This window comes from Geospiza fortis, unplaced genomic scaffold (genome assembly GCF_000277835.1).
Source record: "Geospiza fortis unplaced genomic scaffold, GeoFor_1.0 scaffold1, whole genome shotgun sequence".
In the NCBI taxonomy this organism is placed as follows: Eukaryota; Metazoa; Chordata; class Aves; order Passeriformes; family Thraupidae; genus Geospiza; species Geospiza fortis.
The window spans coordinates 875,776-894,593 of record NW_005054320.1 but is presented as its reverse complement, the minus strand read 5'-3'; the positions used below and the strand labels follow the sequence as shown (position 1 = coordinate 894,593).

Below are 18,818 nucleotides of genomic sequence, written 5' to 3'. Positions count from 1 at the left end.
CGGCGGGGGCGGGGCGGGACCCGGTCTGCGGTCAGGGCCGAGCTTCCCTGGGAAACTGCAAAGTTTTATCAATAGAAAGAGTCAGAACATTAATCGTGCATTTCACAGCGTGCGTGTTTCCCCCGAGCCAGCTGTGCTTGTAGCCAAGAAGGCCAAAGGTGTGCAGTGGGAAGAGCACTGCTAGCAGGTCGAGGGAGGTGATCCAGCCCCTGTGCTCAGCCCTGGTGAGGCAGCTCTGCAGTCCTGTGTCCAGGTCTTGGCTCCTCAGTACAGGAGGGACACGGAGATCCTGGAGCCTGTTGGGTGGCAGGCTGTGAGGGCGATTGAAGCACCTCTCTTAGGAGGGGAGGCCGAGGGAAAGGCTTGGGCCTGTTCAGCCTCGAGAAGAGACGGCGTCTTCTCTCAGCCTTGGGTATATGAGCACAGGAGCCAAAACGACATCTTTATGCACATACATCTTTCAAATACAGGCCATGGCAGCCACAAAGAAAATAATGATAGAATCTCCAAATCATTTATTTAGATTGGAAACTATCTCAAATATCATTGAGTCCAACCTTTGACAAATACCACGACATCAACTAGACCATAGCATCACCTGTGGTCACACCCAGTCATTTCTTGAATGCCTCCAGGGATGTCCCTCCACCACCTCTCTGGGTAGCCCATTCCAACTCTTGACAACCCCTCCTGAAGTCCAGCCTCCCCTGGCACATGAAAATTAATGCTAGGAAAGGCCAGTGCCTGCCAAGGGAAGGGTGTTTTCTCATTCAAGCACCAGGCCAGCACCTGTAGGTCATGGGACACAGCTGAGGAGGTTTTTAAGGCTCAGAGTCCATGGTTTGCAATTGCCCAAGAACCTTCAGGGTAAACAGGTATTTGACTCCCAGGGGGATAAGCTTGAAGGGCTTTTATGACCAGTGCAGACTGATCATAAAGGGGATGCCTACCACCATGCTCTACTTATGTTGTCTTGATATACACCCCTACAGAACCCACCCCACATCATGTTGATGATGGCAAACTTAGTGAAAACAAGTCAATCATAAAACCACACTTCTTTTCATTTCCATGTGAGTTAATACTCCCATTCAGGTCATATCTAAGTCAAATATTGGAAAAACTGAAATCCTTAAACTCAAGCAGTTTCTGGTTTGCAGTTAAACGAAAAAATTGTCAATATCCAAAGCTGGTAATAAATTTTTCAAGCAGGTTCATAAAAAATGAAAAAGGTATTATATTATGTACATGCAGAAAACAGACTACACTCCTAATTTCACTGACCTCCGAAAGATTATTTTCCATAGCTCTTTTATGGAAAATACATGGAATAGTTCAATTAAGTGTTACTGAAAAATACAGTGTTGTTTGCATGACTGTATACAACTATTTAAAAGACAAGCATAAATGTCTCAGGATAATGCAGGAAGAAAATATTTGAAACAAGTGTATTTTTAAAAATGTTTATTGAAATGCCTTCATTGCATCATGCAGGATACAAAAATCAGTATTAGAAAACCTTTATAACTATACTTGGGAATAAAATCAAAAAACATCAGGAAAAAAATAACTGTATAAACAAAAGCAATTTATTTGATAGTGTTTTAAATTATAGATTACAAGCTGTGATCTGCACAGATGATAACAATTATCTTGCAACAACAGTCTCTTCTATGATTCAAGTAGAAACTGATGTTTGTCATGCTAGAACAACCACATTACCTGTACATACCACAAACCTGTTCATTACAGCTACAGGGTTTAAAAAGTATAACAAAAATATTCTGCCAGCATATTTCTATTCTGGTTTCAGTTTCTTTGTTCAATGAAAAGCCATTAACTTTTTCATCAAAGAAAAAAAAGGTGAATGTGCTTTTTTCTAGTACCCAAACCACAGAGTGTGTAAGTTTCAATTATAATCAAAGGGAACCTCTTTAAAGTCATAATATGACACTTTCTTGAAGTTAATTTCAATTAAATACTTTATTTTTTGCAATATTACTCAAGGACTTGGAGGTGATTTTAAAATGGCAGACTGCTGCAGCCTCAGTATTTTTGCTGTTTTAGGAATCTCAATACCTACTACTTCAAACTTTCAGAGTTTTTTATTCATACACTGCTTAGTGTAAACTCTTGGTACTCACCTCTCCTCTTTTATTCTGTTTGACAGCATTATTCTGTGCAGATGTACATTAAACAACAAAACAATTCTCTGGGACTGAAAGCTTGGCTCCAAAGAATTCAGACAGGTAGAGATTTTGGTGCTGGCTTCAAGGCAGGCAATATTTGAGAGATTTCAATAGAGCATTCACTTGGCACAGAGTAATATTAGATCGATACTGGGACCTTATATATAAAAGAAAAGTGCTGTAGAGTCCAGAATCAGCTTATTCTGGTCAACAGGGAGGATTTAAACAATCCCTCTTTATGAGGAAGTTAATACATGTGTTTCCATTTCTCATCCTTGTGGAAAAAAATGCTTCTTTATAAAACTATCCCTCTCGGGGATTTTTTGTTTTTTATGTGTTGAGCTCCATAGATGCAAACTTTAAACATAGAGTTGTTGCCACAAAGTGTTTGAACACAAAGAATATAATCATTTAATTACATTAAAAGTCATTAAGAGTTTTGGCACTGTCCCTTCACAGAAAGTTAGGTACAAGTAACAATATGAAAACGTAAGGGAATCATGTAACTCTTTGGCTCTGTTGTAACATTTAACTACTAAGGCAAGAACTGTGTGTACCTTAGGGCTTCTTTTTTGTTTGTATTTCTATAAAATACTTGACGAAAGGTTTTAAAAAGTCACCTAATCATCTATAAATGTCAAATGTTGCATATTAAAATATATGCTTATTACACCTTTTTGTTTCACTACTAGAATTTTTGCATACCAGTGAGAACACACACACTTGTAAACTGTTCGGTATAAATTTATGAAGACATTCTCTGTATAAGAGAATTTGTAGAAACTTATCATTCAACCAAGATGCTGTAATTAAAATTGCCTGATTATCCATTTTGGAGCACTATGATTCTCTCAACAGCTTTAGCTCGTTCATTCCTATAAAGGTCAACTACAACAGGTAACAACCCCCCCTTTTCCATGCATTTGTAGCCCCCTCTCAATCTGAGGTTTTTGGGTGCACATCATAAGGAGGACATTTCAGGGTATTCACTGGCTTTTCAGCTGTCACTAGCTATGGCTAACTTCATTAGTTATATTATTGCAGGATGCCCTATTGCTCTCTTTTATTATAACATGAAGTGGGTGTAGCCTTCTGCGCCTGTAACAATGACATCCATCCATATCCTCATGGCTTCTGGAGAAGGAGCAACCATGTAGTAGATGCGGTCATGGGTCTTAACACTGAAGGTCAGCAGCGGGTTGGGACTCTCGAATAAAATGCAAAGAAGATATCAGAAGAGTGAAATCAAAGCCATTTATTGGTATCAGAAGTGGATTTGCTTACAGGGATATTTATGAATAGGGTTAAGAAGAAAGATAAAGTGCTGTACCACTGCATCTTATATTGCAGCAGAGATGCATTTAAAGTGTTTGTAGCCATCACAAACACCTTTTACAGCATTTTTCCAGTAGACTATTATACAGTACTACAGGGCTCCAAGCTGTTGTTTCATGCCCAAATAAGTAACTCCCCCACTCTGTCCAGTGGCTTCCACAAATTGTTCACAGCTCATTTAAATTACAAATGAGAGGCAAGGTGTGCCATGAACTGCTGGCACAGTTAACTCCCTCCCTGGGACTGAGGCATAGAGCCAGCCCTTGACTTGTCCAAGCCACTGATTTCAGTGGTCTTGCTGTAGTAATCTATAAAGTTAGAGGGTCTTATATTGGTGGGAAAAACAGACAGGCCTCAGTGCAGCAGAATTATAGATACTGCTGATGCATTTAAGCTGTAGCAAAGACATGAGGAATAGAACAAGCAAGTATTGTTTTAACTCCAGCTACGTGTGCTTATGTTGATTAGATAGAATCACCGTCAATATGCTTTCTCTCTGTGTAATTAGCTAAGATGAGCATTTAGTAACTTGTAACAAGTGAGTTTCTTTAGCTTGCTGCCTAGATGCGAACTGTCAAGATCTTTGCATAGACAAAACTATGTATTATATAAATTCTAAAAAATAAACAGTTCCCGACGCATCCATCAGTAGTCCCGTCCCATTCGTGTCTGTATATAAACTGCCAGCGCACTTGCCACTGGACTAAGGAACTCCTTGCAGCAAAACTACTTTGCAGGTAGACACTTATCTCTGCTTCCATCAGTATAAAAAAACCCACCAAAACAGTGTTAATCACTGATTAGCTTCCTCTTCCTTTACCTCCACTCCAGGGTTTCTTTTTAAGTACTTGCTTGGGTTTTTTTCCCCTCCAATAATGTTAGTTCTCCCTTTAATTTTACAGCCGCTACCATACTTTGAGTACTCTGTGTGATACATGGTTAAAACAGCAATAACAAAGTTTACCTTATATGCATTCTTTAGATGATCATAATAGACTTCTTCAATAGCTTGAAAATATATTACACCTTTTAATTTAGTTTCGTGTTTGTCTAAAACAGAAAAGAGAGAAATTACCTCAGAACTGAAATGACCACTAAGAAGCAAAAGCTTAATTTGCATTTCCATATATATTCAGCTGATAAGTAAATGACTTAACAGTTCTGCTTCTGAAATCCCATGGATACCTTCAAATTTTCTTACTAGTTTGTTGGTTTTATTGAGAGATGCATTTTTGACTTTAATATGTCTTCTTCTTCACCTAGTTTCCAAGGATAAAAGCTTTTGTAATTTCCTCATCTATTTGCAAGTCACTCCCTTCACTGAGTTGGCTAAATGTTACGGAGGATATTAGCCCACAGAAGGACAGATGTCTCTCAGATATATCCACTCTTCCAATTCCATAAAAACCAGCCAGAGTTCACACAGTTCACAGGCTAAGACCTCCAGTTTGCCTTGAAGAGAAAACTGCAATGATAATCAAATTTTCAATACAATCTGACAGCAAAATCTTTATATTAGAACATAGTTTGTGCATATACTTTTTAATAAAAAAAGCTTCTTCACATGTGAACTTAGGAGTCACCACTAAAATTTTTCACAAGGAAAAGGAGCAGGGCAAGGCAGCATCTTCCTGCCATTTTCACTCCATTTTCCTGTAGTGGAGAGAGAAATTGTTAAGAAGCATCCCAATTGCATGTGGACATGGAAAGGCAAACTTCCTTTCGCTCCCAGCACTTTTGTATTAGGGGAATATAATGTTTTCTGCCCCCAAGTCATAGTATCATCTCAACACTGAACAGTCATGCAGAACATCTTTATCAGTCCCATGAGGGATTCTGCTGTCATTTAAACACTTGGGGAACTCAGCTTACATCCTACGTGTAGCTGCAAGCAAGTCTTAAAGCTTCATATGATGGCAAAATAAAATCCCAGAGAGCAAATGATGCAGCTTTGGGAATCTTCCTGCCAGCCCGCAGAGAAGCAGTGCTGAAGCACTGAGATACAGGATTATGAGATCACAGCACACATTATACTGAGATGAACATAGCACTATACAAAGTGTGCTGTCTGTGCACTACTAGTAAGCAGGGGATCCACTCTCTTTTCAAGCCCCACCTGGGGCCTTGGTTACCAGACTATTTCAGGCACCCACAAGCTCCCATTGAAAGTGCCTTGGTAGAGTTCCCTGAATGCTTCAGTTCAGAAAGTGCAGATGCTTCAGTCACCACACTAAGCTGTCAGACTTCAGGCTAAGTTCTTGGTTCAGTGCACTGGCAGAACTAAAGCATTATCTCAGGACATTCATTCAGAGTTCATTTACTCTGAATTTGCAGCACAAATATTTATTTTGGAAATCTACTGTGTATTTAAAGATCTAAAGACTTAAAGATCCTCACTCATACAAGCAGCAGCATTTTAGTGCAGCTGAGACTCCTCATAAAACTATGCTTGTTGGCTGTAGTCCTTGAGACATTAGCAAAAGTTTTCTTTGGTAATTGATAATACATTATGGCAACTATAATGAACTCAAAAGTGAAACCATTAAATGTTAACATAACTACTAAAAAAAGACAAAAAAAGATCAGTACCAATGGGAACACTACTGTGTGTTACAAGCCTTCCTAACCAATAAGCCAGATGTTTAGAACAAAATAAAGAATGTTTGTCCACTGTATTACTGCAAACTAGTAAGAAATATTCAGTGGGTATGTAATGAATGAATGTAATCAATTCAATTTTATGTTCCTTAGAAGTTGCTGGAAAGGAGTTATGTCAATAAAGTAAATGAAACTGTTTGGGTGGTTTTTGTACTCGGCGCTTTCTTCTGCATCTTAGCAATATGCATATGCTGTCCTGCATATGCCTGTTTCTGGCCTCTCTGAACAATAAATATTCAGAGCACAATGTTATTTTTGTGGCTTCCTCAGAACTGAAACTTTTAAGTCAAACCACTGTGTATATTTGCACAGCATTTGGAGAAATAAGTATGTTCTTAAATTCCCCATTTCTAGGTTTACCTAAGATAACAAAGTAATATAATGCTTATAATAGCTTGAGATATTGTGTTACACAACTTCATGAACAGAAACACTTTTGGACTATTGCGCATTCTTAATCTGAAATTCCTTACACTTTCAAAATAAGGCAAACTCAAAAAGTCTACCCTTGTATGTTTAATTTCCTGAAAACCTTTCTTCACATTAAGCACAGGACTGTGGAAACATTCACTTCAATTTTCACGGTAAGTATAAATTATATTCTTGTATGAAGGGTACAGGAAATCATTCAGTCATTGAGGGAAGTATATAATATTTAATAATAAAATATGTGGAACCATTATTCTGTGTACTTGTAACCTGACCATGTTCCATTTTTTCTCTTGCCCATCTGCATCTCCTCCTTTATTTTGTTTTGTATGCTCAATTCTGCCTTACCTGGCATGAGGATTGAATGCTATAGGGAAGGGTTCACATGACCTCTAAGGGAATGGATGAAATGGAAATCTAAGTTTTATCTGGATTCCCTACTTGTTCATAACTCAGCTGAGTTTGATAAAAAAATAGAAGAACAGATGTATCCGAGTAGCAATCCTGCAACTTACCTGCATAATAAGTAAAAGTTCTCTTGTTTCTGTCAAAAACAAACCACCGTTTTTTCCATGTTTTAATTTTCCCTCCCATTTTAATCAGAAAGCCTCGGCAGGTTTTCTCAGTGAGAGAAATGTGGTAACAGGTCTCTATGTTGTGCCCAGCTGTTTCAATGTGACTTCGTAGGTCGAAGTCTTCCTTTCTAATGGGCAAATAGCGAGTCAAGGGACGGGCCTACAGGAAAGAAAAGAAAATAATATTATTTTTAAGAGAAGCCTTATCATCTCCTACTCTTTCTGCTGGGAAGACATAACTGAAAACTGCATATTAAAGTTTAAGAATAAATGTAAGAAAAATAAAGAGCTTTTACTGCAGCTCTAATTTTCTTGAAAAGAAAAATCCTTTAAACTTCTAACTTTACAGTGTTGGACAACTTTGTAAAAGCCAGATATAGTATAGAAGTTTCTTGAAATCAACAGCTGATAAGCTGGTAAAACAGAGGCCAAAGCACAGAAAAGCTGTCATAGAATTAAGACATTAATTAAATGTAAGGGTGTGTTGCTGCCTTAGATGAAGTCCAAGAACTTCATATGTAGGATGTTAAGCAAACTCTTTATTTCTCTAAATACTCACTGCACAGATGTCACTCTTTAATTGTAAGTTACTGCTACAGACATTTTTATGCAGAGTATAATATATAAATAATAAGAACATGCTATTGCAAGAAACATTAATAATAGGAATGAACTGTAATTGCCAGTTAGTTTCACAGAGATTGCGGTGAACAAAACAGAATTATTTTCTGCTGAACAAATTAACTGTGATAACTAGTTCACATCCCTCTGCAAAAGACAGCAAAGCAGTGCAGAAGACAGTGCCTCCTTCTTGATTGCAGTTCAAGACCCTGCACCAAGCCTGGATAGTGTCAGTTGGGAGAACAAGCAGGAGGAGATAAAGATTTAGAACCTCTGCCATCTGAGGGAATATTCCTGTTTTCTGTGCCTGGAGGGTCTATGCACAATCACCACCCCGTCATTTTAAACACAGAAGACAGGTCTCCCGGAGGAGCCTCCTGCTGCAGCTGAGGCAGAGGCTACTTTGGAACAGAAGCTAATTTTAGATGCCTTTAAGGATCTGTGAAAGGAGCATCTCCCTCTCTCTCTCCCCCTGGACTCCAGAGAAATCAGTGACCTGAATAAACTAATCTGCCCCTGCTCCATTCCTCAAGTTAGCCTGTTAAATCCCACTGTGAGTCTCAAATCAAAGGGACTTTCCCTCATTGCATTCTTAAGAGCCTCTTGGTGCAATAGGAGCTGTGTTGCTCACAAGAACTCTTAGCACCCGTCTAAAATTATGCAGTTCTGTATGATACGAGCTGGCACCAGCTCTGGCAAGTGCAAAGATGGAGTTCCTTCCTTTCGTTTACATTTCTAAATGTCAAAAGGTGCTGGGGAAAAAATTGGTCTCATTGTACAAAGGAAAGGAAAAAAAAAGTAATTTTTGACAGATAAGTTTTTGTCTTCCTGCCAATTCAGTCTTCTTCTCTCTACCAATTAGCAGTAACTGATGGGGCATTCTATTACAACACATGCATGCTCTAGTTTGGGATAAAAATATCAGCATTGCATTGTTGTTTATGCCATACTTGAGTCGTCAACAAATTTCTTAGAAAAAAAGGAGGGAAGCAAGTAAAATTTAGCATTCCTGATTACATTTTATATGAAAACAAATGAATGAATATATTTAACTAGAAACAGCTGGTGAAACATCAGCAAAGGTAGCACAGATAAAACCAGAAAGATATTCTAATATGATATGGAATCTTCTGCATTCAAATGCGTCTATTAAGATGGAGGTATTGTCTTGCTCTGGTATACAAGCAAAGACTGCCTAGTCATTTGCTGTACCTTATAGATATTATTGGAGGAATAAACAAATAGGTAAGACACTAAGCCTAAAGAAAACTCAAGGTACCTCTAAGCACAAAGAAGAAGCAAAAATAAATAGGAGGTAACACTTTTTAAATTAAGTAATGTTTCTCATGTTGTACAGTCCCATTAACTTCAGAAAAAATAATATTTACTCTGTACTGTAGATGTGGAGCTAAAAAAAACTTCCTTATTTGTCTTTTTCTTTTCTGTCAGATGTTTGGAAGTAATAATTCACATTTCAAGGCATTTTATGTATTAAAAGAAAAAGGAAAACGAAACAAACCCCCCCCAACTCCACACCAATGGTTTATAAAATTAACACACTCACAAATTTCTGTTTTTCTGGCCAAAAAATTCTGCTCTGCCTATATTCAGTAACAAACTTTATAGGATTAATATTCATACTTTTTATATAAAATGCTAAATAGATGCCTATGCTGTTATCTAACTTTAAATGAATACTTGGCTCCAAGAGCCCAAACATACTTTTAGCAAAACAATTGCACCTCAGAAATTCTAAATGTATCTGTTCAGCTGAAAGCAGTTCTGTTTACTATTGGCAGAAATTCACTAAGTCCTTTTCTGTATATGAAGGGGAAGTCTTGCACTTCAAAACCATTTCACATCCCCATATCTGACCTGTGCTCTTTGCTTCTCACGTATTTTGACTTCCTTTTCAATTAATTTTTGCCTCTGACTCGTTTCTTCCTCCAATCGTTTCTCCAGTTGCTCCCTGCGGCGTTTTTCTTCCTCCAGAGCTCGTTTCTTAGCTTCCATCTCCCGTTCCTAAATACCACAGCACACAGAGAACTTCAATTATATGCAAAACTATAGTTGGCAATGTCATTTCTAAGCTAGGGCTAAATACCTTTTTGTCCCTTAAGTAGGCAGAAATATATATCCAGCACACTGGACTGAAATTTGGAGTAAGAGTTGCAAATAGAAATGAAGGTTCTTCTTAAGCAACTCCCCCAGCAGGTGTCAAACCAATGCTGAACAAGTTTCTGGGGATTTTGCCATCAGCTTGTCCTTTGAGATAGCAGATATTGCATATGGGCTTAAGGCTGTAGTGTGAGGCGAAGCCATGGAGGAAGAGGTGTTTTTTAAGTGTTTATTGGGTATAAGCTGGGTGGGTTTCTATGTTGCATTAGGAGAATATTATCCAAACTTACACGCCTCTTCTTAGTTACTCAAAATTACACTTACCCTCGTCTCAAGCAGCCGAGTCTTTTCAGCATGTGCTTGTTTGAGAAGTCTCTCCATCTCCTCTATTCTTGCAACATTTGAAGTGCTAGCACTGCAAAAGACCCCATTATTTCTTACTTAAAATAATAGCTGGTATTTAAAGAAATATTTTGCAGTCCAACATAATTTAAGAATGGAGTTGACAGTGTTCAGATCCAATAGCCACTAACAAAAAAAGATGTATCTTTGGTGAGTTGATAAATGACTACAGCAGTTCTGTTTCTTCTGTACTTTGAGCAGCCACAAATTTTATGCATTTCTACAAAAAAGTTTCTCTTGCCTTAAACATGGTAAAATATAACTTATACATTTTAAATTGGTCAGAACAAAGCATCATAAATTGTTTTGCTTTAAAGTCTGATAAGGCTTGAAAATATGCTCAAACACCATCTAAAACAGTATTAATTAATTTTACTTAAGGGAAATTTTGTCAAGGAAAATTAACTGGCTATCTTCCAGAATTTATCAACAAAATCATCTCACACTCTTTTCTTCTTTCACCAAAGTTTGCCTTGTGAGAAACAGAAAGATCTGTTGTAAAGGATCCTTTTATGGTTTTTGTATTGATTTGGGCTATTTTTTTCTTTGCATTGCTTTCTTTTGTTTTCCTTCTGGCATTGCCTGCAAGAGTCAGAGAGAAGCAGAAGAGCAAGCAGTACCAGTGAAATTCAACAGCTGTTGGGGTTTCCCAGTCCTGGGCTGGAGACTGGACTTATAGGATGGTAAGATCAGACACACACCATCCTCCTTCCAAATGGTCAGAGCAGGAAGTCAGAGAGAGAAAGGTTTCATATCACTGGCACATTAGCTCAATGCACAGAGTTAGTTCCCAGCCTGTCTCAAGCTATCAGAGACTTGTTGGTTATCCATTTAAAACAGAAATCCTCAAAACCCAAGTCCTAATGTTTTTCCTTTAAGAAAACCAAAACCAACGTCAACCAATGCAAAAAAGCCCAAGCAAACCAGCCAGCAGAATGACTGCCAGTGGTATTTTCTAAGACTCTTAACACTGCAGTGATAATGACATTAAAGGGGAAATCAGGGGCTTCCCTGCCACAGCAAACAGATGCTAAGTAAAACACTACATGCTAGCCAAAAAAGCTGTCCTTGTGTTCCCAAGGTATTCATAGTGCTCTGACAAAGCTGTACTTAATCATCAGCCTCTAGTTATGCTTCATCTGGATTTTTAACACAGATCATGGAAATTCCTTTCACCTGAGAAATGGTGTCTGAGCTGACAGCCTCTGAAGATGAGTAAAGCAAGCTTTTCAGTGTCCTCTCTTGATTTTTACTGACCCAGAAAAGGGAGAGGAAAGGGCAATAAGACTTTTGGAGGAAGCCTGAGTGTTTCAGCTTAAGCACCTAGTTGGTTAACATGCTAGACTTGTGGAACAGTGTACGTCATCAATGGCACATGTCTCTGAAAAGTTTCCTATCAGAGGAAATTCCTTCCCTGCCATGATCAGGTGAGGAAGCACTGATTGCTCTTCAGTAAACTTCAGCATTATCACTTAAGTTTTGCATAGTTTTATTTTCATCTTTCAATAAACAGGTGAGATGTAGTTAAACCTGATTATGAGGAGCTAGACAAATATGATGCCTGTCTAATGATCTTACATTTTCTCAACCAATCAGCAGCATTCACACTATCACACTGTACATGTACATACTCTCTTTTTTCATATGACCCTATGACCATTGCAGGATAAGGAGGAAAGAAGATTTACCTGGAAATGTTATCTGGTGAGCATGCTGATATGCTTGTCTCCATACTGTCAGAGCTGTCTAAGCTTAACGTGTCAAAGGCATGGTCCTTGTAACTACGATCTGGGTAATGGAAACTGTTCAAGTACACATTGGATTCCGATGCTGTTCTGCTGTAAAATTCTGGAGACTTCTGCCTTTGGTTTTCACAGATGCGCTGATGGTTATACCCTATAAAGTACAGAGGAAACACTGATTTGACACAAAAATTATGTCACAGGAGCATAACTTGTTAGCAGCACAAGCATTTTGAACATCACCTCAGAATTAACTGCACTGTGACCAATGTATTACAAGATTATAGTTAATTTTACAAGTTAATCACACTGAAATAAAATCTTTGAATACCTGTTTTATCTATGATGGATTCAAATATATGCACATTAGTACAAGTGACTTTTCAATATATGTTCTTCTATGGGTATTATGAAACCCTAATTTGAAAAAATGATATTTACATTTTAAAATAACAATTAGGCCTAATCTGGAAAGTAATGTAGTTAAATCCAGGAATTTAGAAGAAATGACACTGACTAAATTAGAAAAAAAAAGAAAAAAGTCCTGGTATTCAATATTCTTAAGTACTTTTTTTTTTTTTTTTCTCTTTGGGAAACGCTGCCTTCTGGTAACTGCAATTGGACTTTTAGTTCAGCTGAAATAATACAGGCTGCTTCTCATATAATCATAGTTACTAGTACAGAGGTACTTTACTGGAGTTTTGAAATTGCAGTTCATCCTATGGAATTGAAGCAGATCCTTATAGCTGAATGATTCTGAAGAAAAATAAGGTTCAAGCAAAGGTTCTTTCGTTATTTTTCCACAAAAACATTTTTTTCTGAAAAGTCATCCTCCTTGAACACAGGAAACTTTGTTTGGCAATGTGTCCTTTAAAAATGTCTCTTCACAATTATTTTTATCTCATGTCTCCGTTGCTCTTTAAAGTAATGCAGACTTTGAGAGAGGTTGTTGAGCTTGCCTAAGGAAGAGTTGTCAGTTTAACTGCTGAAGTATTTTACAGTGCCCTTTAAGGTTGTTTCATCTATTGATTACAAATGCAACTGCACTGCTCATCTTTTCCTTCAATGAATGCAAGAAGTGAGACTTTCTAATAGTTCTGATCGTTAGGTTTGTAATATTCTCTGTACATTTCTGACCCAAATTCTGAGCTGCTGGCAGAGCTGGAGATTAGGAAGGATTGACAGACTACACAAAAACCTCACATTCTTACAGGAAGGCAGCCACTGACATTCCACATAATTAAGATAAACAGACATGGGAAAAATGCAGACAAATGTACAAATGCAGTAAGGTCCAGATACAAAATTTTACTAGACACCATTAAGACACTGATGCATGAAATCATGAAAGCATGCTTAAAGTGCAGTGTTCTTCTGCCTTATTCTCATTCTCATTCCCTATCTGTGCATACGAAGTTAGTCTTTGGTATTTTTTGCCAAGCCAGAGCTGGGAGAGTCCCAGTTCAGAGAGCCAACAACTGCAGTTATCTGAAAAGTGTGTCTTCAGCTGAATAATTAAAGCATGTCATTGAAGAAACTGTGCCCTACAAGCATTTCCAAGGTAGTTTTCTCCTCACTTCCCTCTGTACCATACAAAGCTTTCTTGGAGATAGTTAAAGCTGGTTTCTAAGGAACTAATAAGACTCACTTGCCATTTAAAAGAACACTGAATTTTAATCAAAAATTCAGTTGCATCGATTAGTAAAAGAGACAAAAGGGACACAAATACACCTCAGCAGTCATAAATAATAACATCAGGTGTTACAGGTGTTCCTGATTCACATGTGTGGTTTGCTTTTTCCCCCTTATTTTGACAAATGCTTCCGTTATTGCAGATAAGCAATTACCTTTCATACGCGAACCTTTGGAATGACTAATTGCTCCTGTGAAATGATTATCAATGATTCATTAGTGAAAGAGAGAAAAAAATAGATTACTGAAAAACTTTATTCAAATGCATGTTTTTCTGTTGACCCCTCTACAAATCCTTGTCTACTCAGAAATTTTAATTCCATTATTTTATATTTCACTGCAAAATAAACCCATCTAAAAGACATAGAGCAGCATAGCAGTGCTACAAACACTCTACTCCTTAAGATAAAGAACCCATTTTTGAAATAAACATTTATTAGTCAAATTTATGCAATCATGCAAATATAACTAAGCAGTGGAAGAAATCAACATTTCTTAGGTTGCAAAATGAGATGCATTCACAGAAACAAAGCATAATTCAGTGTTCTCCTTTTATCTTCATGCTGTAAGCAGCACGAAGCTCAAAGCCGAGGATCAGCTGTGTACCAACACCACAAGACTTCACAACTGACCTGCCTCCATTACAGCCACACGCACATACTAGGCAGGTACAATCTGTTTAAGGAATTTTTAGCTGCTCAGGTGCCTATTCACACAACATGCACTTAAAAATATTAGACTTCTTGTAAGATCCAGTACTTAACTAAAATTTCCCACAAGCCAGGATTTTATCAGTTAAGTCTAACCAGATACAAGAGCTAAAATATTTGTTGTTGCATTGGTTTTACTACAGAGTTCCACTGCTCTGCAGCAAACCTGTAAAGAATGTTAACCTTAACAATGTTAACAGCCATACCGTTGAGAAAAATATTGCAAAAACCCATAAAGCTATGTCATCAAAGAAAAATCCTCCAAAGGAGTTACTGCAGAATCACAAAATCCAGGTATACCACCACAAAATTATAGTGAGGGTAGAACTAAAGGTGAAAGCTATTATTAAAAGTTGCACTGTCAAGTATGTTAAAAACCCACTAGTATTTTATGAAAATGATCCCATTACATTTTTCTTTTATTTTTCTTTTATTCATATTCTTTCTTCTTTCTCCTTTTTTTTCTCCTCATTTGTAAAGACTGACATTAACATGTCAAGATACATTTGTTGTGTGGAAACATGCCAAAGTAGGAAGCCCAAGTCTGTCTACCTTGTCATTGTCACTCATAGAGCTGCAAAGATCCTTGAATTTTCTGCTCTACTTGTGTGGCTATGAGCAAAGAAGCAAAAAATTAGGCCTGTGCAAAGCCATAGCTCTACAGATATTAGCATGAGTCAGAAGTTTTGTTGTGACACATTATTTGACAGCAGGAAAAAAAGAATTTTTGAAATGCTGTCATTATTTAACAATTATTTTAAAATTTTTCAAGAGTCTAGGAACTGCTTGACAGTGCTGATGCAACTGGTACTTTTGCAAAAATATCACATGAGGAATACAGCCAGGGAAGGGGATATTTTCACACCTTTTCTGTTTTTTCCTGAGTTTGATAAGAAAGACTGAAAAACAAACAAAAAAGGCTGGCTCCTTTGAAAAGTTTCTAGATTGTTTGTACAAATATCCCTTGCTTGCAGTATATTTTTTTAATACAGAGCTTAGAAAGGACACAAATAATCATCTTATTGGTACATAAGTTCTCTGTCCCAACAGCTTTGTTCCCAGCACTGTGTCTGGTCTTACACCTTAACTCCCAGATAACCATTCCTTCTTTCCTTCTGGAGTCCATCCTACAGTCAGTGGGACTGTATTGGCTAACCCTCCCTCCTTGTGCAAGCTTCTGGCACCCAGCACTCCCTGGGAGCTCCAGGCATCCACCTGCGCAGGGTGAGGTCTCTAGATGGTACCAAACAGCAGCTTCTTCACTCTGTTTTTGCATATGGTTTGGTTACAAAGACATGTCCACAGGAGGTCAGTTTATAAATACAGTCTGTCAAAAATACCTCATGAATGGCTGCTAAGAAATACCTTTTTCCACTAATGATTTACAACAAATATGTGTCCTCTAAAACATTTAAGTTGCCCTTAACTCAGGCTATGATTACTGACTGTGACTGTTTCTTTCAGTAATAATTCTTGAACTCCTATGACTGAACATGGTTTGGTAATCCTAGAATAAGGACTGTTTATTACTTTAAAATCCATGAAAATATTTATTACTGCATCCAGCCTAAAATTTATTCATAGATATTGCTTGTTCCTGCATAAAGAAAATGAGAATGAACTCCATGTTAAAACCCAAGAGGCTGGGTTCTTAATTTCCTGTTTTCACTTTTAACTTTCCTTTTTTTTCAGCTCAGACTTTTACAGTTATCTTCTTGGACTAAAATAAGAAAAACCAGAGAGAGCATATTAGAGAAAACTCACTTTGGACCATGACTAGTTTAGTGATAACACTCAGATAATTAGCAGCTTTAAACCAGCTGCTACTGTCTCCAGCCAGCCTTGAATATACTTGTTTTCAGATCTACATGCACACACCAGAACATCTGGTCTAGAAAATTGCTCAATGCTGTCAAGCTCTAAGGAGCACAGGAAGGTACTAACACCACATCTGGAGCACATCATCCTCTTTGGATAGCAGTGTGCAGGTCACTGCTTGATAGCCAGGGCTCCAGACTGAGTGAATGAAGTGGCATTTATCATGTGAGACCCTGTTGCCCCACTGAACCCAGTTCCAGTGCACTGGGTGCAGCTCTATGCCCAAGGTATCAGGAAGCCAAGACACCCATGTCGTTTGCAATAGATCACCTTGGAAAACTGACAGAGTGAAAAACCTGTCAAGTGGGGAAAGAAACGCAAGGAAAGCAAGTGCTGACTCACTACACATGACAGGTAGAGGACACTTTTTATCTATTCATCACCTTTTTTTAGGTGAACAACTAACTTTTGGAGCAGGAAGATTAGAGAGCTTGTATTTATCAGTATTATCAGTCTCTATACATTTAGAAAGTTCCACTGATTTGTCAGTAAATCTTCTGAAAAGTATTCACTTATCCTGAAAAGGCAAACCTGATCCACCTCATCTGCAGGACCACTGACATAGCATCTGACTTGGTTTTCAAAGATGTATTTAAAGATGCCCAATGAAGTTAATTGTAGTTACTCAGACTCTAGTCCTGTTGACTTTAGTGCAAGACAAGTAAGATTTCATAATTTTAATGGATAATGATATTCCATTTCAATAGTCCTGTGTGATGCGTTGAAGCAGTACAACATGTTCAGAACATTACCCCAATCTCATTGTTCCACAGAAATGGACTTTCTTTACCTTTGACTTTGAAGAAAGTTTGTTTTCCTTCCATGTGCTGAGTATGGGTGTGAAGTGTGAGGGGAAACCAGAAATTCCACCAAGACAAACCCAGTCCCTTCCCTGCTCAAACAACAAAGGAACTTCTATTAAGGCTTTACCTGTAGGGCTGAATGAAAGGTGCTTAAAGATTGTTTCTCTGGCCCTTCTGTATAGCTGGATAGAAATACTCTGGGATCTGACCCCATCCACCTGACTTGGATATTCCTGTCCTTGCTGAGTTCTGCACTGCAGTGTGGAAAGAGCCCTGCAAACACTTTTGTGGTGTGTTACCTAGACAAAGGAGCTTTCCCCAACCTAGAAATGTGGCACTGTAATGCAAAACCAGTTACACTCTTCAAGTTTCTCCAATAGCAATAAATTCAAGGAGCTTGAGGTTGAACAAAAAGGGAATGAACACTTTAGTAACTACTAAGAGAGGGCACAAATGATCCTTGTGTTCCTATATCCTTCCTCTTAAAAATGCTTTGAAAATCCTGTAACAGTTCAAATAGAGCACCTGTCAGCAGCACTGTTTACCTTTGGCAAAGCTGATGTTTCAGAAAAGGGCATCTAGAACTGTTCTCTTTCCCAGTACAAATTAATCCCTTAAGGCTCTCTTCATAATTTTCTATTTCCATTCAAACTGCTGGATCTTTCAAAAAATAACAGCCAACTAGTATGACAAGCAGTATAGCACCTGATTCCTCAACAGCATATGAAAAGTGCTATGCCACCTCCCCCAATGAATACATCCTTCTCCCCTGCTTCTCTTTTTTTCTCAGGCCATAATTTGATTTTGATTCGTGAGGTTTCTCTCTTTCCCACTCCTAAAACAAGAAATCTGACCCTCCTCTTAGATTGTCTTAATTGCACAGTGACAAAAAATTAAACATTAGAAGTGATTTATTTTTAAAACCCTTGCCTGTGTTAGGTTTGGTAACACTTTAAAATTGTGCTTTAGGGCACACACTAACACTCTTTGCAACAATTTTACAGAAGTATTTCCAATTTTAAATACTTGATCTCTTGTTAGAGTTTAGCCAAAACATCCCTCTTGATTTTCAGACTGAAATAACATCACAATGATGACTCTCAACATAATTGCCAGCTATTCCACCTTTGCACACACATTACATAGAAGACACTTTCCAAGCCAAGCATGAAGCTCCTTTTTCATTCCACCTGAAATATGTAAAGATAAGTTAGCCACAACACTGCAGGTTTCTGTAAGGCCTGCCGCATAGCTAAAGCTCAAAACCAACAAATCACAACAGGATCAGCTCTGGAAAGGAGCACATCGTGATCCTTTTCCAGCTCGCTTGCTCCATCCTTGTGTTGAGTCATCTTGGTGCATATGACTGACCTCAGTCACTGTGACCTTTAACAGCTGCAAGCTCTGACAAGTCCTGTAACAATGAGATGGATCTAGCTCAGCTCAGGCTCAGTTAGTGCAGTTCTACACAAGGACCTCTGGCACTGGTATCAATAATGGTGATGCAGATGATGGAAAGAAAATAAACTGACAGATGACACTGAGGAGTGCCTCTTTTTGAAGATGGGATACTTATGAATGAAATGTCTCACTAAAGCAAAAAAAATATATGTATCAACTCAAGTCAACACACAGCAGGACACAGAATCCCATAGCCTACAAGATC

At 38.0% G+C, this 18,818-nt stretch overlaps 1 protein-coding gene across 6 annotated transcripts in view; it reads right to left on the bottom strand.

Moving 5' to 3' along the window:
• Positions 1–1,447: 1,447 nt before the first annotated feature.
• PHLDB2 (pleckstrin homology like domain family B member 2) overlaps positions 1,448–18,818 on the bottom strand; it is an 82,823-nt gene continuing 65,452 nt past the window's right edge. For all 6 annotated transcript variants that reach the window (XM_031056612.1, XM_031056616.1, XM_031056614.1 and 3 more), the window contains 6 exons: positions 12,016–12,223; positions 10,250–10,340; positions 9,683–9,829; positions 7,127–7,346; positions 4,489–4,574; positions 1,448–3,396 (listed from right to left, as the gene is read on the bottom strand). In XM_031056612.1, the coding sequence (XP_030912472.1) occupies positions 3,256–3,396; positions 4,489–4,574; positions 7,127–7,346; positions 9,683–9,829; positions 10,250–10,340; positions 12,016–12,223 (893 nt within the window). In that variant the 3' untranslated portion in view covers positions 1,448–3,255. The remainder of the gene's footprint in view (positions 3,397–4,488; positions 4,575–7,126; positions 7,347–9,682; positions 9,830–10,249; positions 10,341–12,015; positions 12,224–18,818) is intronic.